This window comes from Eleutherodactylus coqui, chromosome 5 (genome assembly GCF_035609145.1).
Source record: "Eleutherodactylus coqui strain aEleCoq1 chromosome 5, aEleCoq1.hap1, whole genome shotgun sequence".
In the NCBI taxonomy this organism is placed as follows: Eukaryota; Metazoa; Chordata; class Amphibia; order Anura; family Eleutherodactylidae; genus Eleutherodactylus; species Eleutherodactylus coqui.
The window spans coordinates 19,185,870-19,207,478 of NC_089841.1; the positions used below are offsets into that span (position 1 = coordinate 19,185,870).

The 21,609-nt window shown below is 47.2% G+C and overlaps 2 protein-coding genes across 2 annotated transcripts in view; both read left to right on the forward strand.

Moving 5' to 3' along the window:
* LOC136629012 (oocyte zinc finger protein XlCOF7.1-like) overlaps nucleotides 1-10,922 on the forward strand; it is a 45,065-nt gene extending 34,143 nt beyond the window's left edge. The window contains exon 4 of the mRNA XM_066605117.1: nucleotides 8,370-10,922. Coding sequence (XP_066461214.1) covers nucleotides 8,370-9,940 — 1,571 coding nt within the window. The 3' untranslated portion in view covers nucleotides 9,941-10,922. The remainder of the gene's footprint in view (nucleotides 1-8,369) is intronic.
* Nucleotides 1-21,609, forward strand: part of LOC136628986 (zinc finger protein 420-like) — a 457,969-nt gene that overhangs the window by 369,974 nt on the left and 66,386 nt on the right. The gene's annotated exons all lie outside the window — the stretch shown is intronic.

Consider the following 21,609-nt stretch of genomic DNA (forward strand, 5'->3'; position numbering starts at 1 on the left):
ATGGATACACGCCCAGAGCAGTAATGTTGGATCAAATACATAGGGAGTGGTGAGCCGTGTGGGGAGGCACCAGTAAACCGGGGATTTACTAAGACATAACAACGTATGTAATGGATATATATAAAGTTTATTGGGAAATGTAGAACAAATTACAGACTCGATATACAATAAAATAAAGTGGTAAGGAGTAATAGGGAAAAGTTAAGAAAGGAGGGATTGGAGAGAGAGAGACCGGGCAACGGGCAAAAGAAATATGACCCCCCCTCGAATGCAACAAAAAATCTAACCCTGAATCAATAAAAGAAAACAGCAAGAAGATAAGCAACACGAAGACCAAAGAAGAAAACAAATATACGTTACATGAACTGTTATTATTGTTTACGACACAACACTGTGTTCATTCAGAGACAGTTTACCCAAAGAACAGAACGTTGAGAGAGAGATCTTAGGGGGGATGGGGGAGGGAGGGGGGTGAGGGGAAGGGGGTGGGTGAGAGGGGGAGGGGGAGGGAGGGAGGGGAAACCAAAGATTTGTTAAAAAAAATGTTTTAAAATATGCAAAAGGTGAAAAAGTTTAATAAAAAATACTTTAATTAAAAAAAAACGGGGTTACCTTATAACCAAAAACATTGTTAGACTGGTTGGTACGTACGACGATCAATCAAGAAATGTGAACAGGATTCTACAAAAATATTGGTTATCCTACTCAAGGACAAGGACCTTGTGGAATGCCTGGGAGACAAGCCCTCTATCACATACCGAAGAGGGAGAAACCTGAGAGACCACCTTGTACATAGCCACCTAGCCCCAGAAATACCCAGGGACACTTGGCTGACTTCGAAAAAAAATCAAGGGTACATACCCCTGCTCTGACTGCAAGGCATGTGGATTCATAAAAAAGGGACCAACTTTTGAGAGCGTCAACACTGGAAGATCATATGAGATCCGCGACTTCATAAATTGCAAGACACCAGGAGTGGTGTATTTCGCAACTTGCCCATGTCCTCTGGAATATGTGGGCAAGACCAAGCAACAATTCAGAAGAAGGATCTTAGCCCATGTTGGGAACGTACGGAGGGGGGAGCATACAAGCTTGGCGAAACACATGAGAGACCATCAGGACAATGACCTAAGTCTTCTCAAATTTCAAGGCATTGAACTGATTAGGTATAACGGAAGAAGGGGAGACATCGATAAAAAACGACTACAGAAGGAATGCATGTGGATTCACAGACTCAAGACCTGCTCACCTACGGGCTTGAGCGAACAACTATCCTACACTTCCTTCATCTGAAATAACTACAAGCCCCGTCCCACCCCCCTTACCTCCCCACCAAAACTTAACCCCCCCCCCCCTGGTTTTTGAACAAACACTGAGAGATGCATCCTCTCTTTTTTGCTTCAAATTTTGACTAACTACAATCATCCCTCCAGGGTAAAAATCCCCCCCCAACCTTTCCCAGAAAAGAGCTTGGAATATATCTGAATCGCAATTACAATATATCCACCCCAGCCTTCACATAAACCTGTGAAATCGTTTACAGGGCTCTAGTAGGGAGGAGGGAGCTGTCCAGTGCTGATCCTCTCCTCTGCACACTCACGCCGCGCATCACAACAGCAGGGAGCTGTCCAGTGCTGATCTTCTCCCCTGCATACTCACGTCGCGCATCACAACAGCAGGGAGCTGTCCAGTGCTGATCCTCTCCTCTGCGGCATCATGACACCAGGGAGCTGTCCAGTGCTGATCTTCTCCCCTGCATACTCATGCCGCGCATCACAACAGCAGGGAGCTGTCCAGTGCTGATCCTCTCCTCTGCACACTCACGCCGGGCATCACAACAGCAGGGAGCTGTCCAGTGCTGATCCTCTCCTCTGCACACTCACGCTGGGCATCACAACAGCAGGGAGCTGTCCAGTGCTGATCCTCTCCTCTGCACACTCACGCTGGGCATCACAACAGCAGGGAGCTGTCCAGTGCTGAAGTACCTCAGCAGAGGTTTTCTATTCAGCCTGTATCGCGAGAATGCAAGGGGGCTGTACTAAATAACAGCCAGTTTTTGGGATTGGCTGGGATGAGAGAGGGAAGGAGGAGCTCCACATATATAAGCGCTGTCTATATCAGACGCGCGGCACTCACTACAGGGATACCGCCAGACATCACGGCTGTTCCCTCTGACATTTAATAACGCATCCTGATGAAGCAGTGCACATGTTAAGAGCACTGCAGAAACGCGTCGATGACGTGATTTTAGGGAGTCAGTAACCTCTCCAGATAGTTAGTCGAGGTGTTAGAACTAGACGGCTGCCCGATACCATCCGTCGGGCAGCTACATCAATGCCCATCTAGTTTCTCCTTATTCGCAGCGCTGCTGTGCTGAAGTATAGGGCTATTCACCTAGAGATTTGTATTATCAGAAGGACTTAAAGTGATCTTAAACACTGAAATAGCATTTAATAGCACTGCAGGCATACGGGCAAATTTAACCCCTGAAGTGCTGGCTGGATTTGCTAAACAATTAGCGATCACTCCCTGACCTGGTGTTTTGATATTTAGGGCAGTAACCTTGGTCTTGGGCCATATGCTTATTTAGTGGAAAGGTCCTTATTGCACAAGTTAACCCCTCCCTCTCCGACCCTGGTCTAATTAACAGTGCACTATAACTTGGAGTTTATTTAAGGAAGAAATCATTTAACTAGAAGAGAAAACCAGTTTTTTTTTCTCTTCACTATCGCCGATCCACTTTCTTATGGCACTATTTAACCCTTTGCTAACTGGACCTTCTGAATTCTTACCGGGCCCTATATCATACACCTGTACTGATATTCTAAGTGGAATACAACATTCACTCCGCTTTTAACAATACCAGTCTCAGGCTTCTATAGTTGGTACTCAAAGGGTATTTAACCCTTTCCTCTAGTGGTGCATAACCGTTGATCACCACACTTAGATAAGGGAACATTAAAGAAGTATTAACACTGTACTCCTTCCTTTATATTTTTACGGAGGGTCTCAGCTGAGCCTACAGGGTACAGCTTTGTGTCCATGTAACACGCACAACACCCCTTCTTCTATCTGGAATATCTGTCTGATCTGGGGACCCCCAATGAGGGCAACCCCGTAATTTGTGTATCAGCAGGGGGAGGGTTAAACCCCACTCAACTCAATAACCGCACCACATTAATAATGGAAGGGTGTTATCCCATGTACCCTCTCAACTTGGACCTGGGATTTTAGACACCTAACTTTCATTAGTGGGGTTACTGATAAGAAATTTGCTCTGAATCATAGAGTGAAGGGTTTTCCCTAATACCTCAATTAAAAATATATGTTTTGTTCTGTCCAAACTGATTTTAATCTTTATTAGTAAAGTTAGTATTTTTAATATAATTCTTCTTCGGTGATTACTCTTAGACTCATTTTTGAAGAATTTCTGCCTCGGTGACTTACTTTGGGTTACCTTATAAATATTAAAAACTCAAAACCCCAACATACATAACACATAGACTGATTCCTACATACTCAAGTCTACACCAATAACCAATCTTTAATCCATCATTATACCCACCCGCAGGAGTCGGGCGGCATTCCATTTAAACATGCCGCGACAAGATGGAAGCTAAACAAGAGGGTGGAAGAATCTTCTGGTGCTATTTTAAAAAACTGAAGCCCCTGTCCTGTCAGCACCTCCCTATATCAGCTCTCGCTTTCTCTCACCAATCACTCCCACCAATCAGCTCTTGTTGCTGGGGCCTGAGCTTCACAAAAGGATCCCTCAGGCTAATTCCCACCATTTTCTTCAGACCAATCGCCATCCATCCTAGGGCTCCAAAGTTTCCCTGGCACCTCCAGCACCTTCCAGACCGCTCACAGCTGACCCTGTACTGAACTCAAAGAACATCTATTAAATACCTACCTAGTAAGCCAATACTCTAATAATTAATGCCCAAAAGACCTTTTAAACCCATTTCCGCTCAGATTTCATGAGGCCTCAGTCCCTAATTGGTCTTTGGCTCTACATTATATAGGAACCCAATATATCTCATGGCGGCTCTGTGTAATGCTCAGGGGCTGGATGGCAAATTTGACTCTGTGAAGCAGGAATTTATCACATGCCCATGAGTAACTGCCCAACATAAGGCTAGGGTCACACAGGGTGGATTCTCGGCGGACATCTCGCGGTTTGGCCGCAATGAAAAACCGTAAGATTTCCGCCGGGAGAATCGCTGCTGCAAAACCTGCTGCGGCTTTGAAGGGGCCCGGCCGCTCGCTCTTCTGCTATTGCCGGCGCTTCCATAGAGGAGAGCGCGGCCGCAGCGGAAAAAAAAAATGGACATACTGCAGTCAGCAAGTCCGCGCCGCAGCGGCAGCTTCTGCCGGCTTAGCCGCAGCGGATTTGCCGTCCTGTGTGGACGAGATTTCTGAGAAATCTCGTCCACATGGCTGGCTAATGCCTGGATTAGCGGCCGCAGATGGATTTGCCGCGGCAAAATTCCGCACTGAATTTTCGCGGCAAATCCGCCCCGTGTGAATCCAACCTAAGGGTGCGTTCATACATAGTGGGTTTTCTGCTGAGGAAAGACTACAACAAATTTCGCATTTCAGTCTTTACCACTGGTGTGTATTTTGATGCAGATCTGCTTCAGACTTCACCCCTTCAATTGAAAGGAGGAAATCTGCTGCGGATCTGTGCCATAACCCACACCGTATAGTGTGGATTGTCATGCAGATTTTGGTGTGGACCTGCAGCACAATCTGCCATGTGTGAACACACTTTAAGGGTGGAAACACACGGTGCAGTTGGCCACACAAAATACTGGTATAATTACATGGCGACTGGCCGTATGGTATATACTATTTCTGTAGTTTGAGCTTGGAGATGTAACAGGACAGGAGCCTAGGGCTTGTGGAGGTGCAAATTACTGTTTATGACCCTTTTTCAGACCCCCAGGACCCTCACATTATTGAAAAAAACCAGAATTAGTTACTTGTAAGTCCCGATTCACATCTGTAGTTTTTGGTGATGTTTTCTGCACTTACAATCACTTGGTCTTTAAGTGAGCTGCAAACCAAGCGACTTCTAGGAGTGAATGATCCTCACTCACTTGCTCTGTCAGGACCCATGTTTACATGAACAGACAGTTGTACGTAGTGGCTCTTTTCAGTGATTACTCTAGCCTGTCAGCCTGTGTAAAAGCACCCTTAGATGATGATTACCTTTTTCTAGGTCGTCATCACGACGGCCCCATTACAATGGAGGTTGCCCTCTGACCTCGGTAGGGACAGGAAGAGTTTAAAAGCACCTCCCTTTCCACCATGCTCCGGTGTCTTCCTGTCCCTACGGTGCCCAGATGAAGCAAGAACTCCAGGAAAGAAAAGACTTACCACACGCTGTGCGATCCCCCTGGAGGGTAGAGGTCGGGGCCGCATACCGCCGCAGTCCCTGCATCCCCGACCTGCGCCGCCGGGAAGCCATCAGTCGCCACAGCAGCGCTGGTCTTCCTCGCGCGGTCCGCATATTCAGGCTGCCGCTGCTGCGATGGGATACTTCCTCCTGGCAGGGGAACGGCAGCGGTGGCCTCCCTGGGCTCCCTGTGCTTCCGCAATCCTCGGCGCGCATAGCGGTGACGTCATCCGGCGTGGTGATGTCACGCGCTCGACATGGGGGCGTGGCTACCAGCAGAAACCCGGACATGGCGTCAAATTTGAAAATCTCCCCATATAAAGCAGGCTCTGCTCCATAAAAGTTACCCTGCTGACTGCCAGAAGTGCCAGAAGCATGTCTACTCGCGACAGCTCAGCACGTGAGGGAGAAACAGAGACCCTTCAAACCGTGAGTAGGCTATATGCCAAAAAAATGGAACATGCAAATTGCCACGTGTGCCGAATCGGATGCATATATGTTCCCCTCTTTTCTCCCCTCTCCCCCATTTTTTGCGTGTGGGTTAGATGGATAAAGAAGGTCCGTAGACTAAGACGGACCCCAAGAAAAAGTCCAAAAAATGTGTCCTCTGCAGTAAAAGGCTCGAGGAAAATTATAAAAAGCCCCTATGCGCGGAATGCACAGAAAAGATATTAGCGGAGGAAAAAGCGACGTTTAAAACTGACATCCGCTGTATGATTAGAGAGAAATTACAGGCCACCATAGCATCCCTCTCCCATGCTCAGCCAGGTCCGTCACGGGTCCCTAAAAGACCAAGACAAACAGAATCGGCGAGCTCAATTTCCGGCGAATCCCTGGAACTCCTGTCAGAGGGAGGACTAGAGGACCCGCTAGCATTAATCGAGGACGAGAAAAAGTACTATTTTTCCTCAGACGACATTGGGCACCTCATCAAGGCGGTGAGGGAAACAATGCAAATAGAAGAGGATCACCCGCCCAGGACAATCCAGGATGAGATGTTTGGGGGCCTCCGGTTAAAACCAAAGACCATGTTCCCGGTCAACCAGACCCTGCAACAGGTGATTGCAGATGAGTGGCAGGAACCCGAGAAGAGGCTATCGGTCTCAAGGGAAGTCCGGAACCGGCTCGCGTTCGCTCCTGAGGATGTCCGCCTATACAGAGAGACCCCAAGGGTCGATATACAAATTGCAAAGGTGGCCAAAAACCCTCCTGCCTTTTGAGGACGCCTCGCAACTCTCAGATCCGATGGATAAAAAGATCGACGGCCTGATGAGAAAGGCCTGGGAAGCAACATCCTTTACCGTCGAGGCCAGCATAGCATCAACATCCGTAGCCAGGTCCATGGTCCTATGGCTAAACAGGCTGGAAACATCCATTAAAGATCGGGCCCCTAGGGAGGAGTTAGCCAGTTGTCTCCCCCTCTTAAAAATGGCCACCGCTTTTCTGGCCGACGCATCAGCATAGACCGTTAGATACGGCGCAAAAACCAGAGTCCTCAGCCATACGACGAGAAGGGCATTATGGCTAAAGACATGGGCAGCGGATGTAACATCAAAAAACAAACTCTGCGCCATTCCATTCCAAGGGGAATATATGTTTGGACCCATCTTGGACAAAATTATGGAAAAAGTCGGAGACAAGAGCAAGACCCTTCCCGACAGAAAGCCTTACAGAAAACCATCTTTTCCAAGGAGGACACGGCAGCCACTTCAAAGGAAAAGGGAAGACGGGAAGATGGTCATACCCCAAGGAAGCTCAACCCTCTTCTGAGCCAACAGGCAATAGATTAGCACGCTATCTGAGACCAGTGGCAGGGGTTAACATCTAACCCCTGGGTACTTCAGATAATTGAAGTGGGGTACCGAATTGAATTCCACTCGCTACCTCCTAGAAGACTCCTCATAACCTCCCCCGGGTCCCTACAAGAACAAGGGAACCTCATAAAAGGCGTCCAAGAACTTAAGGACTTAGGGGTCATTGCGCAGGTTCCTGATCACAAAAGGGGTGAGTGATTCTATTCCCCCCTTTTTCTGATTAAAAAAACGAACAGCTCTATCAGAACTATCTTTAATCTCAGGGCCCTAAATAAGTTTATTTCCTATAAAAAAATTTAAGATGGAAACTGTGAGGTCTATTGTATCACTAATAGACCCCGAGAGTGTAATGTGCACTATAGATCTCAAAGATGCATACTATCACGTCCCGATAGCCGCAGTCCACCACAAATACTTGAGATTCGCCCTGCGGGAGGGGGTGAAATCCATCACTATCAGTTTACGGCCCTACCATTTGGAATCTCGACCGCTCTTCGGGTTTTCACAAAAATAGTAATAGAGATGGTAGCCTATTTCAGGTGAAACCAGATCCTTATTTTACCATATCTGGATGACTTTTTGTTGGTGTCAAGAACGGAAAAGGCCATACGCGCAAACCTGTCTACCCTGTCTACCCTAAATGATACCCTTTACCTGGGCTACGGACGGAAAGTCTTCCAGGCACTAGTCCCACCCTAAAGTCACCTATAATTTGGTATTACTCCATATGTAAATGGGGCCGCCGGGATGACGACCTGGAAAGATACGGATTACTTACCGGTAGTCCCTTTTCCAGGAGTCATCACGGCGGCCCAAAGTTCCCTCCCTTCTAGAATAATTAATTTTCTTTTCAATGTAAATATGACCGAATAAAGGTAAATTTTGGTTTAGTAAACATTATCCACCGTAATAACTTGAAAGTCACTGAAGCATGGTGGAAAGGGAGGTGCTTTTAAACTCTTCCTGTCCCTACCAAGGTCAGGAGCAACCTCCATATGTAAATGGGGCCGTCGTGATGACTCCTGGAAAAGGGACTACCAGTAAGTAATCCGTATCTTTCTACATGACTTGTTATTTGTATAGAAATGTTATAAAAAAATCAGGATCATTTTTAAGATCTATAATGTGAAAAAAATCAACTTTATTCTTGGCAGATGACGGTACCGGGAGCTCAGAGGGACGTCTGATATCTGCAGATTGTAAAGCAGACGATTGCGGTATCACACAAGATACATATGAAGAACCTGACATTATCCCAGATATCCCCTCAGCCTTTCACAGAAAACAGGTCCTATGTTCTGATTCATCACAGACTGATAAGCTGAATAAATGTCACGGAAGGAGAAAAAGAGCTGACAGAAAGGAGAGGCCATATTCATGTTCAGAATGTGAGAAATGTTTTGCAGCAAAATCACTCCTTGTTAGACACCAGAGAATTCACACAGGAGAGAAGCCGTTTGTATGTTCAGAATGTGGGAAATGTTTTACAGCTAAATCAGTCCTTGTTACACATCAGAGAAGTCACACAGGAGAGAAGCCATTTTCATGTTCAGATTGTGGGAAATGTTTTGCAGCAAAATCATTCCTTGTTGATCATCAGAGAATTCACACAGGAGAGAAGCCATTTTCTTGTTCAGATTGTGGGAAATGTTTTACAGCGAAATCAGACCTTGTTAAACATCAAAGAACTCACACAGGAGAGAAGCCATTTGTATGTTCAGAATGTGGGAAATGTTTTACAGGTAAATCAGTGCTTGTCACACATAAGAGAATTCACACAGGAGAGAAGCCATTTGTATGTTCAGAATGTGGGAAATATTTTGCTGTGAAATCACTCCTTGTTAGACATCAGAGAATTCACACAGGAGAGAAGCCATTTTCTTGTTCAAATTGTGGGAAATGTTTTACAGCGAAATCAGACCTTGTTAAACATCAGAGAACTCACACAGGAGAGAAGCCATTTTCATGTTCAGAATGTGGAAAATGTTTTACTTGTAAATCAGTCCTTGTCACACATAAAAGAATTCACACAGGAGAGAAGCCATTTGTATGTTCAGAATGTGGGAAATGTTACGCAGTGAAATCACTTCTTGTTAAACATCAGACTAGTCACACAGGGGAGAAGCCTTTTGAATGTTCAGATTGTGGGAAATGCTTTGCAGAGAAATTAGACCTTGTTAAACATCAGAGAAGTCACACAGGAAAGAAGGTGTTTATATGTTCAGAATGTGGAAAATATTTTTCAGAGAAAAAAAACCTTGTTATACATCAGAGAAGTCACACAGGGGAGAGACCGTTTTCTTGCTCAGAATGTGGGAAATGTTTTACAGTGAAATCAGTCCTTGTTACACATAAGAGAATTCACACAGGAGAAAAGCCGTTTGGATGTTCAGAATGTGGGAAATGTTTTGCACGAAAATCACTCCTTGCTAGACATCAGAGTAGTCACACAGGGGAGAAGCCATTTTGCTGTTTAGAATGTGGGAAATGTTTTGTAGACAAATCAGTCCTTGTTACACATAAGAGAATTCACACAGGAGAAAAGCCGTTTGGATGTTCAGAATGTGGAAAATGTTTTGCACGAAAATCACTCCTTGCTAGACATCAGAGTAGTCACACAGGAGAGAAGTCATTTTCTTGTTCAGAGTGTGGGAAATGTTTTACTCGCAAGTCACATGTACTGCGACATCAAAAAGTTCACACGGGAGAGAGGCCCTTTTTTTAAACCTGTTTTGTCAAACTGTACAAAAAAAGGTAAAAAAAAAGTAAAGTGACATGTCATACAAGTAAAGGGAAGCAATTTAGAGCAGTAAGTGATGAATAAGAAATGTATGTAATTACCGATAAACATCTGTTATCCAGAAACAAATATAATCCAGATAACCCGCCTTTATATCAGCCGTGTACATAGAGTATTTTACACTGATACATATAACTGTGTCTCTAAACTTGTTTCTAACTGTTGATAAAAGTTTACTTGTATAACTTACATGTTTGTATTTGGGACGATCTTTCTTCTTCCTGTAGATGATGTTTCCTCAGAACTGTTGGAGATGAGGGAGAGCTGGTACCCATTATGTGTATAAGTAGTGAGGGGAGAATCACTGTGGATCCCGGACTTTGTGGAGTTTGTTAGGACATTGTTTGGTTTTGAGAATTATCCTTTCATAGATGTTAATAGTAAGAACCATATTCCACCACTGAGCCCAGCAAGGGCATCTCCCCTCCATCTCATCACTATAGGGTCATATACTAGGAAGAGTCGCACACAGTAATATACAGCTGTGATCACATGGGAAAGGTTCTACAACTTCAGTGTAACATATCAGACTTTATTCATACAGGACTATACAACTTGGGGCACACAGCCCGATTAACACCAGTTTTCAAGAGAGCCAGAAGTTTTATACATAAGTGACAACTTGGGAAAGCTGGTGCGGCATAATAGCCCATATCAGGGTGCAAATCCGGAAGATACTGTCAACACTAATACATAAGATCTTACTTTGACTTCAAGCCTAACAGAACCCGGGCGCACATCTCCGTAATCCAGTAAGACTCACATAGGAAAGGTTTTCTTTTCCAATCACCTCCAAGAGAGGGAGGATTGACCTTTTTAATAGCTATAATGCATAAAGAAGACATATTGAATAAATGGTTTTGAATGAGATTTTGTGATGTTGTGATGGTCTGTAATAAACTAAGTAAATTGCCTATTGTAAATATGTGCTTCTTTTCTACACTTGCTAACACAGCTGCCTGCTAAAGTGTTGACTAACTACTCGCTCCCTCCTCCCACCACGTTTCTAACAGTATACTCAAGATAGTGCATTCCTCGTCCAGGAAATCCAAGATGATGATGCCAGCTCCTGGAGAAAGAAACCCATATAAGGCAATAACCAATCAGCTACAGATTCGTACTTCATGACGTACTAACTATGCATACCATCTATAAAACCTCATGCAGTTGAACTGCGGGTCAGGTCAGAGTGTGATTCTTCTGTGCATGCACAGGCCAAGAAGCTTCTAATCAGGAAGGGGGCAGATATTCATTAGGTACATTCAGTACCAATCTATACCAGATGAGACCCCAGGTTGTGGACCAATGAGCAGCCGTAAGAAAAAGTCGCTGAAGTGGACCAGACAGTCAGACGCAGCTGGAGACTGATCACCTCCTAGAGTACGGTAGGACATTTTATGTTACCTTACCAGTACACCTGTCTCTCCTCTTGGTCTGTTTCTGTGACTTATATGGCTGGTCTGCGGCCACCAAAGACTGGCAATTTTCTTGCCCGGTGTCTGATAACCCCAAACCTGTCATACTCAATATCTGCTGCCCAGTTTTATGTTACGTGATAGTTGAAAGAAACTTGGAGGATTAAATGAACCAGTTACTGCCTTAGTGACACTGCAGTGTAGCGAGTCACTGAAACAGGGCGCTGGATACGCCTCATGGTCAAGTGACGTGGGACGTCCGTAGTAGCATGTATCCTCCACAGTCTCCTATGACCGGTATTGTCTAATATTATGTCATGTCCTAAGTGTGTTACTGGGCTTATGTTGGTATAAATGAGGGTGACTGAGCTCTAATTTAAATTAAGAGACTAGGATTTGAGGTTAGATTGCTAGGATGCCGCCACGTTCGCCTGAGGTCCTGGTTTTCCGCTTTAACGTCTATTACCCAGTTGAAGAGAGGGTGGGATTGTCTCTGTGAGAGATAGAAGAGCAGGCAATAGCAAGTGGACACAGTATTGAGAGGTGTCTGTGCCACCAGAATCAGCCAGAGGGCTGTGAGAAAACAGAGCAGGAAAGGGTTAAGTAGTTAGAATTATAGTTAAGGAGTCCAAAGGACAAGTAAGAGGGGGTATGGGTGGCAAACAATCTAAGCCTCAGGAAGGCATTTTAGCATTTGATCTGGTGGCGGCAAGAGAGGGAGAAGACTGCTGTAAGAAGTTAAAAAAGCTAATGAAAGTGTGCGGATTACTGTACACAGAGGGAGGAAGATTACAGCCAGAAAAAGGGCGTAAAATCATAAGGGACAAGAAAGGAATGCTAATAGATAATAATCTACTGGAAGCAGCAGAAGGCTGGTATAGTGTAGCTAGAGCGATTCACAGAGAAAAGTGGGTAGAGGTGAAAGTAAACTATCCAACTGTATGTGTATCATGAAAACGTGTATCATAGAAATTGTGGAGATGTACCTTAAGCAACTGCCCCTACGCCGCCCTACAATGGCAACCTGCCACACTGGGTGTGTTTCGCCTGTGACGTCCAGAATTCCAGATGACGCGCCACGCCCCATCCCTCCGAGATGTCACCTCTTCTCCCCGTACTCCAAGCCAATCCTACTACACCTCCGGTGACTACGGCAACCACTTCCTGTTCCAGCTGCCATCTTAGCACTCCCGGAACTGTTCCATCCACTTCCTGTCCCGGGGGCCATCTTAGCACTCCTGGAACTACACCTTCTTCACCCACTTCTGGCAGCCATCTTTGTACACCAGCCGGAATGCACAACCAGGAAGGCCTTAAACCCACTACGTTCCTCTATCTGGTCCTCAGGGCTGATCGCTTTCTATGCGTCAACTAATACTGGCCCTCCTGCATCGGGCACCCACCCCCCTTATGCCTAGTGTTCCTGATCAAGAAGACACCGGTGCCATAATCTCTCCACTGGAAGGCATGCAGGTCATCCCGGCCACAACCACCGGTCAGTGGCCTAACCATCTACCGACCCCCAGCATGCACACCTACAACAACCCTCCAGCCTCAAATCGGGATAACTCTGATGATGCCGCTAACCCCCGATCACATTGGCCCCTCGGGCCCATCGACCACCTCCAGGTCTAGACACGGGGGCTTCAACCATCAATTTTGCACCCCTGCTGTCCATATGGGGCAGTGGCACATCCAGCTCTGGGCCCCCACAAGACGCACTGCTCAGCTACGTGGCATTCACCCCCACCCAGGCCTCCATTCAGACCCAGAAAAACAACCAATGACTTATTACCACTAGATAGTGCAAATTCAGAAGATGTTCTCAACCACCTGGTGGGATCGAAAGGGACTGACCGAAGTAAAAGCTGGAGACACATACTGGCCGATCATAGAAAGATGTCTCACAGAAGCCAGGCTAATCGATGACCAATCCTTCTAGTCTGCAAACAATTACATACCTGGGCCTAGGATCGCCTCGCTGACCAAGCTGCCACAATTCAAGATATCCCTCAGGACAAAAGGGCGTCCATGGAGAAGTTCCATCTCTGCCTTACCCAGACATTCTTTGCCAAGGCCATGGCCCTCATTTTCAATACAAGGCAACTGGAAAACCCCAATGGGGTTGACCTACTACTGTGTGCTGATGACCTCTGCACAGCTAACTCAACTTCTGAAAGCCTCCTCTGTTTCCTTGCCATCAAGGGTGCAAAACCTCCAAATCCAAACTCCAGTGGTGTTTTACCTCAATTGTGTTCTTGGGACATTGCATCTCGAAGGATGCAAGACACCTCACCCAAGACTGGGTCACTGCCATTCAACAGATCTCACTAGGACCACAAGCACTTTATGCCTCCCTTGGACTCATCTCCGACTGCAGAGCATGGATCTTAGAAGCCTCTCCACTGATGCAACCTCTGTACGATGCTTACAAGATGGATCCTTTCAGTCTCTTACTGGAAGCGCTCTGCAGTTTACCCTGCTCAAGCAGGCCATCTCCTCAGCCACAGCGCTGGGCTTACCAGACTATGACAAAACTTTCAAGCTCTTTGTGTCCGAGAGGCAAGGACATACCACTGGGGTTCTCACCCAGTCTCACGGAAACAGACTCCAACGTTTTGGTTCTTCCTTTTTTCACCTGGACACAGTCATCAGAAGTGGCTCCTCCTGCCTGCAAGCAGTCTTCACAGCGCAAGCCCTGCTGGACAAAACTTTGGGTCTGATCCTGGGACACCCGTTGGTGCTTCTGGCCCCTCATGACATTGCTGCTATCCTCAACCAGATGCAGCCCAAGCACCTGTCTGCTGCCAGGCATCTCTGCCTTCAGTGTTCCCTACTCGTCCTGGAAGTCACCCTGCAGAGGTGCACCATCCTGAACCCTTTCACCCTCCTCCTAATTCCCAAGGGGGAAACAGATCCTATAGATCCTGATGAGCATGACTGTTTTGAAGTGATGAAACAAGAAACTTTACATCTCCCCACTGTGTTCGACACACCACTGGAGAACCCAGATCTCCCAATTTTTGTTGATGGCTCCAGATATGCCGACAACCAAGGCAGATACCACACAGGCTTTGCAGTCACCACTGAGGATACTATCCTCCAAGCTCAGGAATTACCCCCTGCTAAGTCAGCCCAAGAGGCCCAACTCCAAGCATTGACCTCAGCCTGCAAGCTCTCCAAGGGAAAAAGAGCAAATGTCTACACCGATTTCAGGTATGCCTTTGGAGAGGCCCACGACTTTGAATTCATCTGGAAGACACGTGGGTTCTTGACTGCAGCGGGCACCCCTGTGAAACATCATGAGGCCATTAGGGACCTGATTTATGCACTTCTCCTGCCTACTCAAGTGACCATACTCAAAGTAAAAGCCCACGGAAAGCTCAACTCTGCAGAAACACGAGGAAAACACTTGGCAGACATGGCAGCCGAGGAAGCAACAGCAGGACTACGGGAAACAGAGTTGGGTCGAAGCGGAATCGGTGATGGGGATGCAAGCCCACCCAGTGGACAAAAGATACCTCCAAGAATTACAGGAGAAATCCAACAAAGACAAGGACCTCTGGGTGAAGAAAAGGGCCACAATCAACAGACATGGCCTCTATGAGGTCAACAGGAAACTTGCCTACCTGGATACCTATACCCAGCCGTAGTACAATGGGCACATGGTCCTGCGCACCTGTCTAAGACACTGATGAATGCCCTTATCCAGAAGTACTCCGTGGCCCAGGTATCTCCTCCCTCACCGACAGATTTTGCAAGTCGTGTGTCATCTGCGCAGAATGCAATCCCGGACACACCAACAATGTCACCCGGAAACACCTGGTCAAGCCTCTGTACCCCTTTCTGAGGATTCAAATCGACCATATACAGATGCCAAAAAGTGGCAGATTCGAGTACGCAGTGGTGATAATGGATATGTTGTCGGGCTGGCTGGAAGCCTATGCAGTGGCCAATATAACTGCCAAAACTACAGCAAGGAACTACTTAGCAAAGTGGTGTGTAGATTCAGAGTCCCAGCAGTGATTGAGAGTGACCAGGGACCAGCCTTCACTGCAAACATGACCAAAGAAGTTTCAGAAGCCCTGGGTGTAAACCTGGCTTTTCACACCACCTACCACTCCCAGAGCAGTGGAAAAGTGGAAAGACTGCATGGCTCCCTGAAGAACAGAATGCTGAAAATAGCCCGAGAGACTGGCATGCCTTGGCCTGAGAGCCTGCCCATTGCCCTGTTCAGCATCCGATACACCCGCCAAGGGGAGCATTCCTTGTCCCCATATGAGATCCTGTTTGGGTCAGCCCCCAGACTAGGCTGCTATTTCCCCAAATAGCTCGAGCACCAGTCTGATGTGCTAACTAAATATGTGACGTCCCTGGCACGAGAACTAACCAAAGTACATGCCCAGGTGTTTTCTTCTATTCCATATCCAGAGGCCAACACAGTGGCCCATGATCCCCTTCCCTGGGGACTGGGTCTATGTGAAGAAGTTTGTGAGAAAACACTCCCTTGAATCTAAATACAACGGTCTCTACCAGGTGTTACTGATCACAGCCACATCAGTGAAATTACACGGAAAGAGCTCCTGGATCCACGCCTCCATTGCAAGAAGGCTCCACCTCCTGAGCAGCAAGCATAATTATGCTACATATCTGTTTACTACTGGGGCTGTCTTGGGAGGGGGGCAGATCTCAGGTAGCCATCACAAGAGAAAAGGATGGGAACTGGAACCCCTGGTCAAAGGTGTACTAGGGTACAGTTACGTTCTTCTACAATTCATCCAACACCCATGCAGCCACATTCTCCTTTGATTATTGTGACCTAGCCCCCTGCTCTCATGCTTTGTGGCAGTGTAACAGATATGCGGGCATAATATACATATATTCTTACTGGGACAGGACTGTAGCTATTGGGGATCTGTAGGGTGAAACACAGGGACAGACTGGGGCTACAAACCACAGGGTGCCTTAGACAAGAAAGACAGCAATGGGAAATCCTTGATAAGTCGCATGACCCTACTCAAGACTGGCAGATGCCTCTACCAGGGAAGGTCCGGCTTCAGCGTGACCCTCACCCTAACTATAGAATATCCGAGTCCTGGGGATGCCGGAACATATTTGTTGGGGACCAATCTAAGGGTGGACTCAGACTATGCCCTAGGGAAATTCAAACTAGGGGACATGAAGGCTGGACTAGAATTGAAACCGTCCCATATTCTCTTAACAGTGATCAAACCCCTGGCCCCCAAGATAGTGACACCAAATAACATGGTGGCCATAACTAACCTCACATTTGAAGACACCATGGCAGTAGAAGCAGGATTCTCAGACCAAAATCTCTGGTTAGAATGGATAAGATATAATGCGGGGAAATATAATAAGTCCAATTGCTATGTGTGTGGAAGTGCCAGGCCACACCTAGGTACTGTCCATCTCCAAATCCCAGCAGAAAACGAGGACTACTTCCTCAGCCTCTTCACCAACACCTCAACCGACCACACTGCCTGTGAAAAATGGAAGAAGTAGTATCCCATAAACACCAAAACTCCCCCCCCCCCCCCCAGGTGAAGAGATCACGATCTACCCCTGGAAACTACACCTGGTATAAAAGTAGACTGGGTTCAGGGAGATTCCTAGGGAATTTCACTGATGGGTACTCTACATATAGCGACTGTTAGGACCAGCAGTTACAAGGGTCTCCTTGCCCGCACTGCTGGTCCTATCACCTGGGCTGCTGGGGTGCGACGCAGGGAAGCCCCAGTTTTGGTGACCTGCCCTGGTCGCCATAGTCCTGGATGCTTGCTCCAGGCGTGCACTCCCGTGCTCAGGGAGCAGGCGCCTAGGTAACCAAGTTGCTGGGACATGGCAGGTGCCGTTCAGCGACGTGTTCCTGTTGCTATGACACCTGGGCGCGGCGTTCTGCTTCTGACTGTTTTTAGCAGGTGCTGGGGGCTGTTCCTCCCAGTGTTCTGTAATTGGAGTCTGCTGCTGTCAGGCTCCCCGCCCCAATCAGCAGTTAGGGCGGGGAGCTGTAACGCTCAGTTTCTTTCAGACCTTTGCCAGTGTATGTTTGGTCTCCAGCTACACCTGCATTTCCTATGTTTGATTACCTGCTGTGACTTGCTTGCTTTGGACATGACGTTGCCTTCACCTGACCCCTTGTACCTCACCTTCTCCTGTTGCCTGACCTGCCTTTGTGTTTGTTTTGTTTCCTGTATTTCTCTGTTAGTCTGACTCCTGCCCCGCATCCCTAGTAAGTCTAGGGACTGTCGCTCAGTTGTCGCCCTAGGGTTTAGCATAGGGAGGCAAGTAGGTAGGAACAGGGGTTGCAGAAAGTTTCAGGGACTTCCAGTTACCCAGACCCCAACTCCCTGACAGTGACAAGAGCAGGGAGGCGGTACAGAATCAGGTCCAATCATTGGGGGACATTTACTGGCTTTGTGGGGACATGAAATTGAGAACCAGATTGGAGGGGAGTTGGACAGGGGAGTGTGCCTTGGCTAAAATTCTTATGCCTTTACACATCCTCAACAATGACCTCCCAAAAGAGACAGTAAGCAACTCCCATTAAAGAAAACAGTGTTCCCATGAGAAGCTCTAACCCTCATGTCTACATAGATACCATCGGTGTTCCAAAGGGGGTACCCGACAAATTCAACGCCAGGTATCAAATAAAAGCGTGGTTTGAGTCACTAATACCCATTATCACTGTTACCAAAAACGTAGATTGGATAAACTATATCTATTACAATCAGCAGACATTTGTCAATTATACCAAAGATGCCTAACATGGACTAGCGGACCAGCTAAGACCGACCTCCTCCATGACTTTCCAGAATAGAATGGGCTTAGATATAATCTTAGCAGAGAAAGAAGGGGTATGTAAAATGATAGTGGAGACCTGCTGCACATACATCCCTGACAACACAGGGCCAAATGGTAAAGTGACCTTAGCCATTAAGAAGTTAGAGGACTTGTCAGTGGAGCTAAAGAAAAACTCAGGTATAAATGACCCATGGGACCAATACTTTAGTTGGTGAGTGGGTGGCAGAGAGTGCTGGCTCAGGTAGGGATAATCATACTTGTAATTCTGATTATCCTTGCAATCATAGTCTTCTGCGTACTACCCTACCTGAAATAACTCTGTTAGAAGATAGTGGACACTGCTGTGCCAATGCTGCTGAACATGGAGAGTCCAGAGGACTTTGAAAAATCCTACACCCCCCTGCAGACTCTTTCCGCTAAGCAATTACAATACCTTTAAGCCCATAGGGATAGCATCTGACTTCTCTAAGTGCAAAGTCCATGGCAAGGGGGTCATGGGATAGCCATGACTTGTCTAGCATAGGGCACAAAAGAGTTCCAAGGCGTATAGAGACAGATAAGATAGGCCCGGGATTAGGGACAGATAAAATATACGGATTACTTACCGGTAGTCCCTTTTCCAGGAGTCATCACGACGGCCCCATTACCATGGAGGTTGCCCTCTGACCTCGGTAGGGACAGGAAGAGTCCTTAAAAGCACCTCGCTTTCCACCATACTTCCATGACTTTCAAATTATTATGGTGGACAATTTTTACTGAACCAAAATTTACCTTTATTCGGTCATATTTACATTGAAAAGAACATAAATATTCTAAAAGGGAGAGAACTACGGGCTGTCGTGATGACTCCTGGAAAAGGGACTACCGGTAAGTAATCCATATATTTCCAGGTCGTCATCCCGACGGCCCCATTACAATGGAGTAATACCAAATTATAGGCGACTTTAGGGTGCGACTACTGCCTGGAGGACTTTTCGTCCATATCCCAGGTCTTTGTCCGACTGGACGTTAACCCTGTAGTGTTTGATAAAGGTGTGTAGACTAGACCAGGTGGCTGCTTTGCAGATTTGCTCGGCAGACGCCTGGCCCTTCTCTGCCCATGAGGAGGAGAGGGAGCGTGTAGAGTGGGCTCTGATTCTCCCCAGGGGATAGAGACCCCTAGCTTTGTACGCCTTCTGGATGGCAGTCTTGATCTACCTCGCAATAGTGCTTTTAGATGCCATCTTCCCTTTGCCCGACCCCTGAAATTGGACAAAGAGGTTGTTATTTTTACGGAAAGAGTGGGTAGCCTCTATATACGTTAGAACAGCCCTTCTGACATCTAAAACTGTTAAACTCTTTCAGGTTGAAGATGGTTCTGATAGATCCATTCGTTTTTTTTAGCAAGAAAAGGGGTGAATAAAATCCCTCACCCCTCTCGTGATCGGGAACCTGTGTAATGACCCTCAGCTCTTGGATGACCTTTAGCAGGTTTTCCTGTTCTTGTGGGGACCCAGGGGAGGTTAGAAGGAATCTCCTAGGAGGTAGAGAGTCAAATTCGATTTGGTACCCAGCTTTAATTATCTGAAGAACCCAGGGGTTAGAGGTTAACCCCTGCCACTGGATTAGGTAATGTGCTAGTCTACCCCCTATTGAATCAGAAGTGGGTTGAGCATCCTTACCCTGACCTCCCTTAGGGTACGACCATCTTCCCATCTTCCCTTTTCCTTTGATTTCTGGAGGTGGCTGCCGTATCCTCCTTGGAAAAGATGGTTTCCTGTAGGGCTTTCTGTCCGGAAGGGTCTTGCTCTTGTCTCCGACCCTTTCAAATATCTTGTCCAAGATGGGCCCGAACATATATTCCCCTTGAAATGGAATGGTGCAAAGTTTATTCTTAGATGTTACATCTGCTGCCCACGTTTTTAACCATAACGCTCTTCTTGTGGTGTTACTGAGGACCCCGGTTTTTGTGCCGTATCTAACGGTCTCTGCCAGCGCGTCTGCTAGAAAGGCAGTGGCCATTTTTAGAAGGGGGAGACAGCTGGCTAACTCTTCCCTGGGAGCCCGGTCTTTGATTGATGTTTCCAGCCTGTTCAGCAATAAGACCATGGACCTGGCTATGGATGTTGCCGCCACGTTAGCGTCGATGGTAAAGGACGTCGCTTCCCAGGTCTTCCTCATCAGACCGTCGATTTACTTATCCATTGGGTCCGAGAGTTGCGATGTGTCCTCAAAAGGTAGAAGGGTTTTTTTTGGCCACCTTTGCAATCTGTATGTCGACCATTGGGGTTTCTCTATACAAGCGGACGTCTTTGGGAGCAAACGCGAGCCGGTTCCTGATTTCTTTTGAGACCGATAGTCTCTTCTTAGGTTCCTGCCACTCGTCTACAATAATTTGTTGCAGGGTCTGATTAACTGGAAACGTGGTCTTCCGTCTTGACCGAAGGCCCCCGAACATTACGTCCTGGACTGTCCTGGGCGGGTGATCCTCTTCAATTTGCATGGTTTCCCTCACTGCTTTGATGAAGTGCCCTATGTCGTCCGAGAAAAAATATTTTTTCTCGTCTTCAGGCAATGATGGCGGGTCTTCTAGTTCTCCCTCTGACAGGAGTTCCAGGGATTTACCAGAAATAAAGCTCGCCGACTCCACTTGTCTTGACTTTTTGGGGGCCCGCAAAGGACCGGATTGAGGGTGAGAAAAGGATGCCATAAAGGCCTGCAATTCCTCTTTAATTATGCAGCGAATGTCGGTTTATAAATGCCACCTTTCCTCCGCTAGGATCTTCCCCGTACACTCCTCACATAGGGGTTTTTTATAATTATCCTCCTTATCCATCTAAGGCCGCCTGCAGACGAGCGGGTCGGATCCGGCAGCGAGAATTCTCGCCGCTCGATCCGACCCGAGCGCCTGCAGGGACGAGCGCGTACTCACCCGCGCCTGGCGGCTCCGGCTCTTTCATGTGCCGGCTGCCGCGCAGCCGGCGCATGCGCAGACCGGAGCCGGCGGCCGGGTGAGTGCGTGCCCCGCAGAAAATTAGGACATGCCGCGTTTTGTTTGCCGCGCGAGATTTCGCGCGGCCAAACCGCGGCCGTCTGCATAGGAGTGCGTATTTTAATGCACTCCTATGCACTTTCAGCGGCGGAAATCCCGCGGGAAATCCCGCGGCGGGATTTCCGCTCGTCTGCAGGCGGCCTAACCCATACAGAAAATGGGGGAGAGGGGAGAAAAAAAGGGAACATATATGCATCCAATCAATACAAATGGCAAGTTTGCATGTTCCACTTTTTGGCATATAGCCACTCACGGTTTGTAGGGTCTCTGTTTCTCCTTCTTGTGCTGAGCTGTTGCGTGTAGACATACTTAGGCACTTCTAGCAG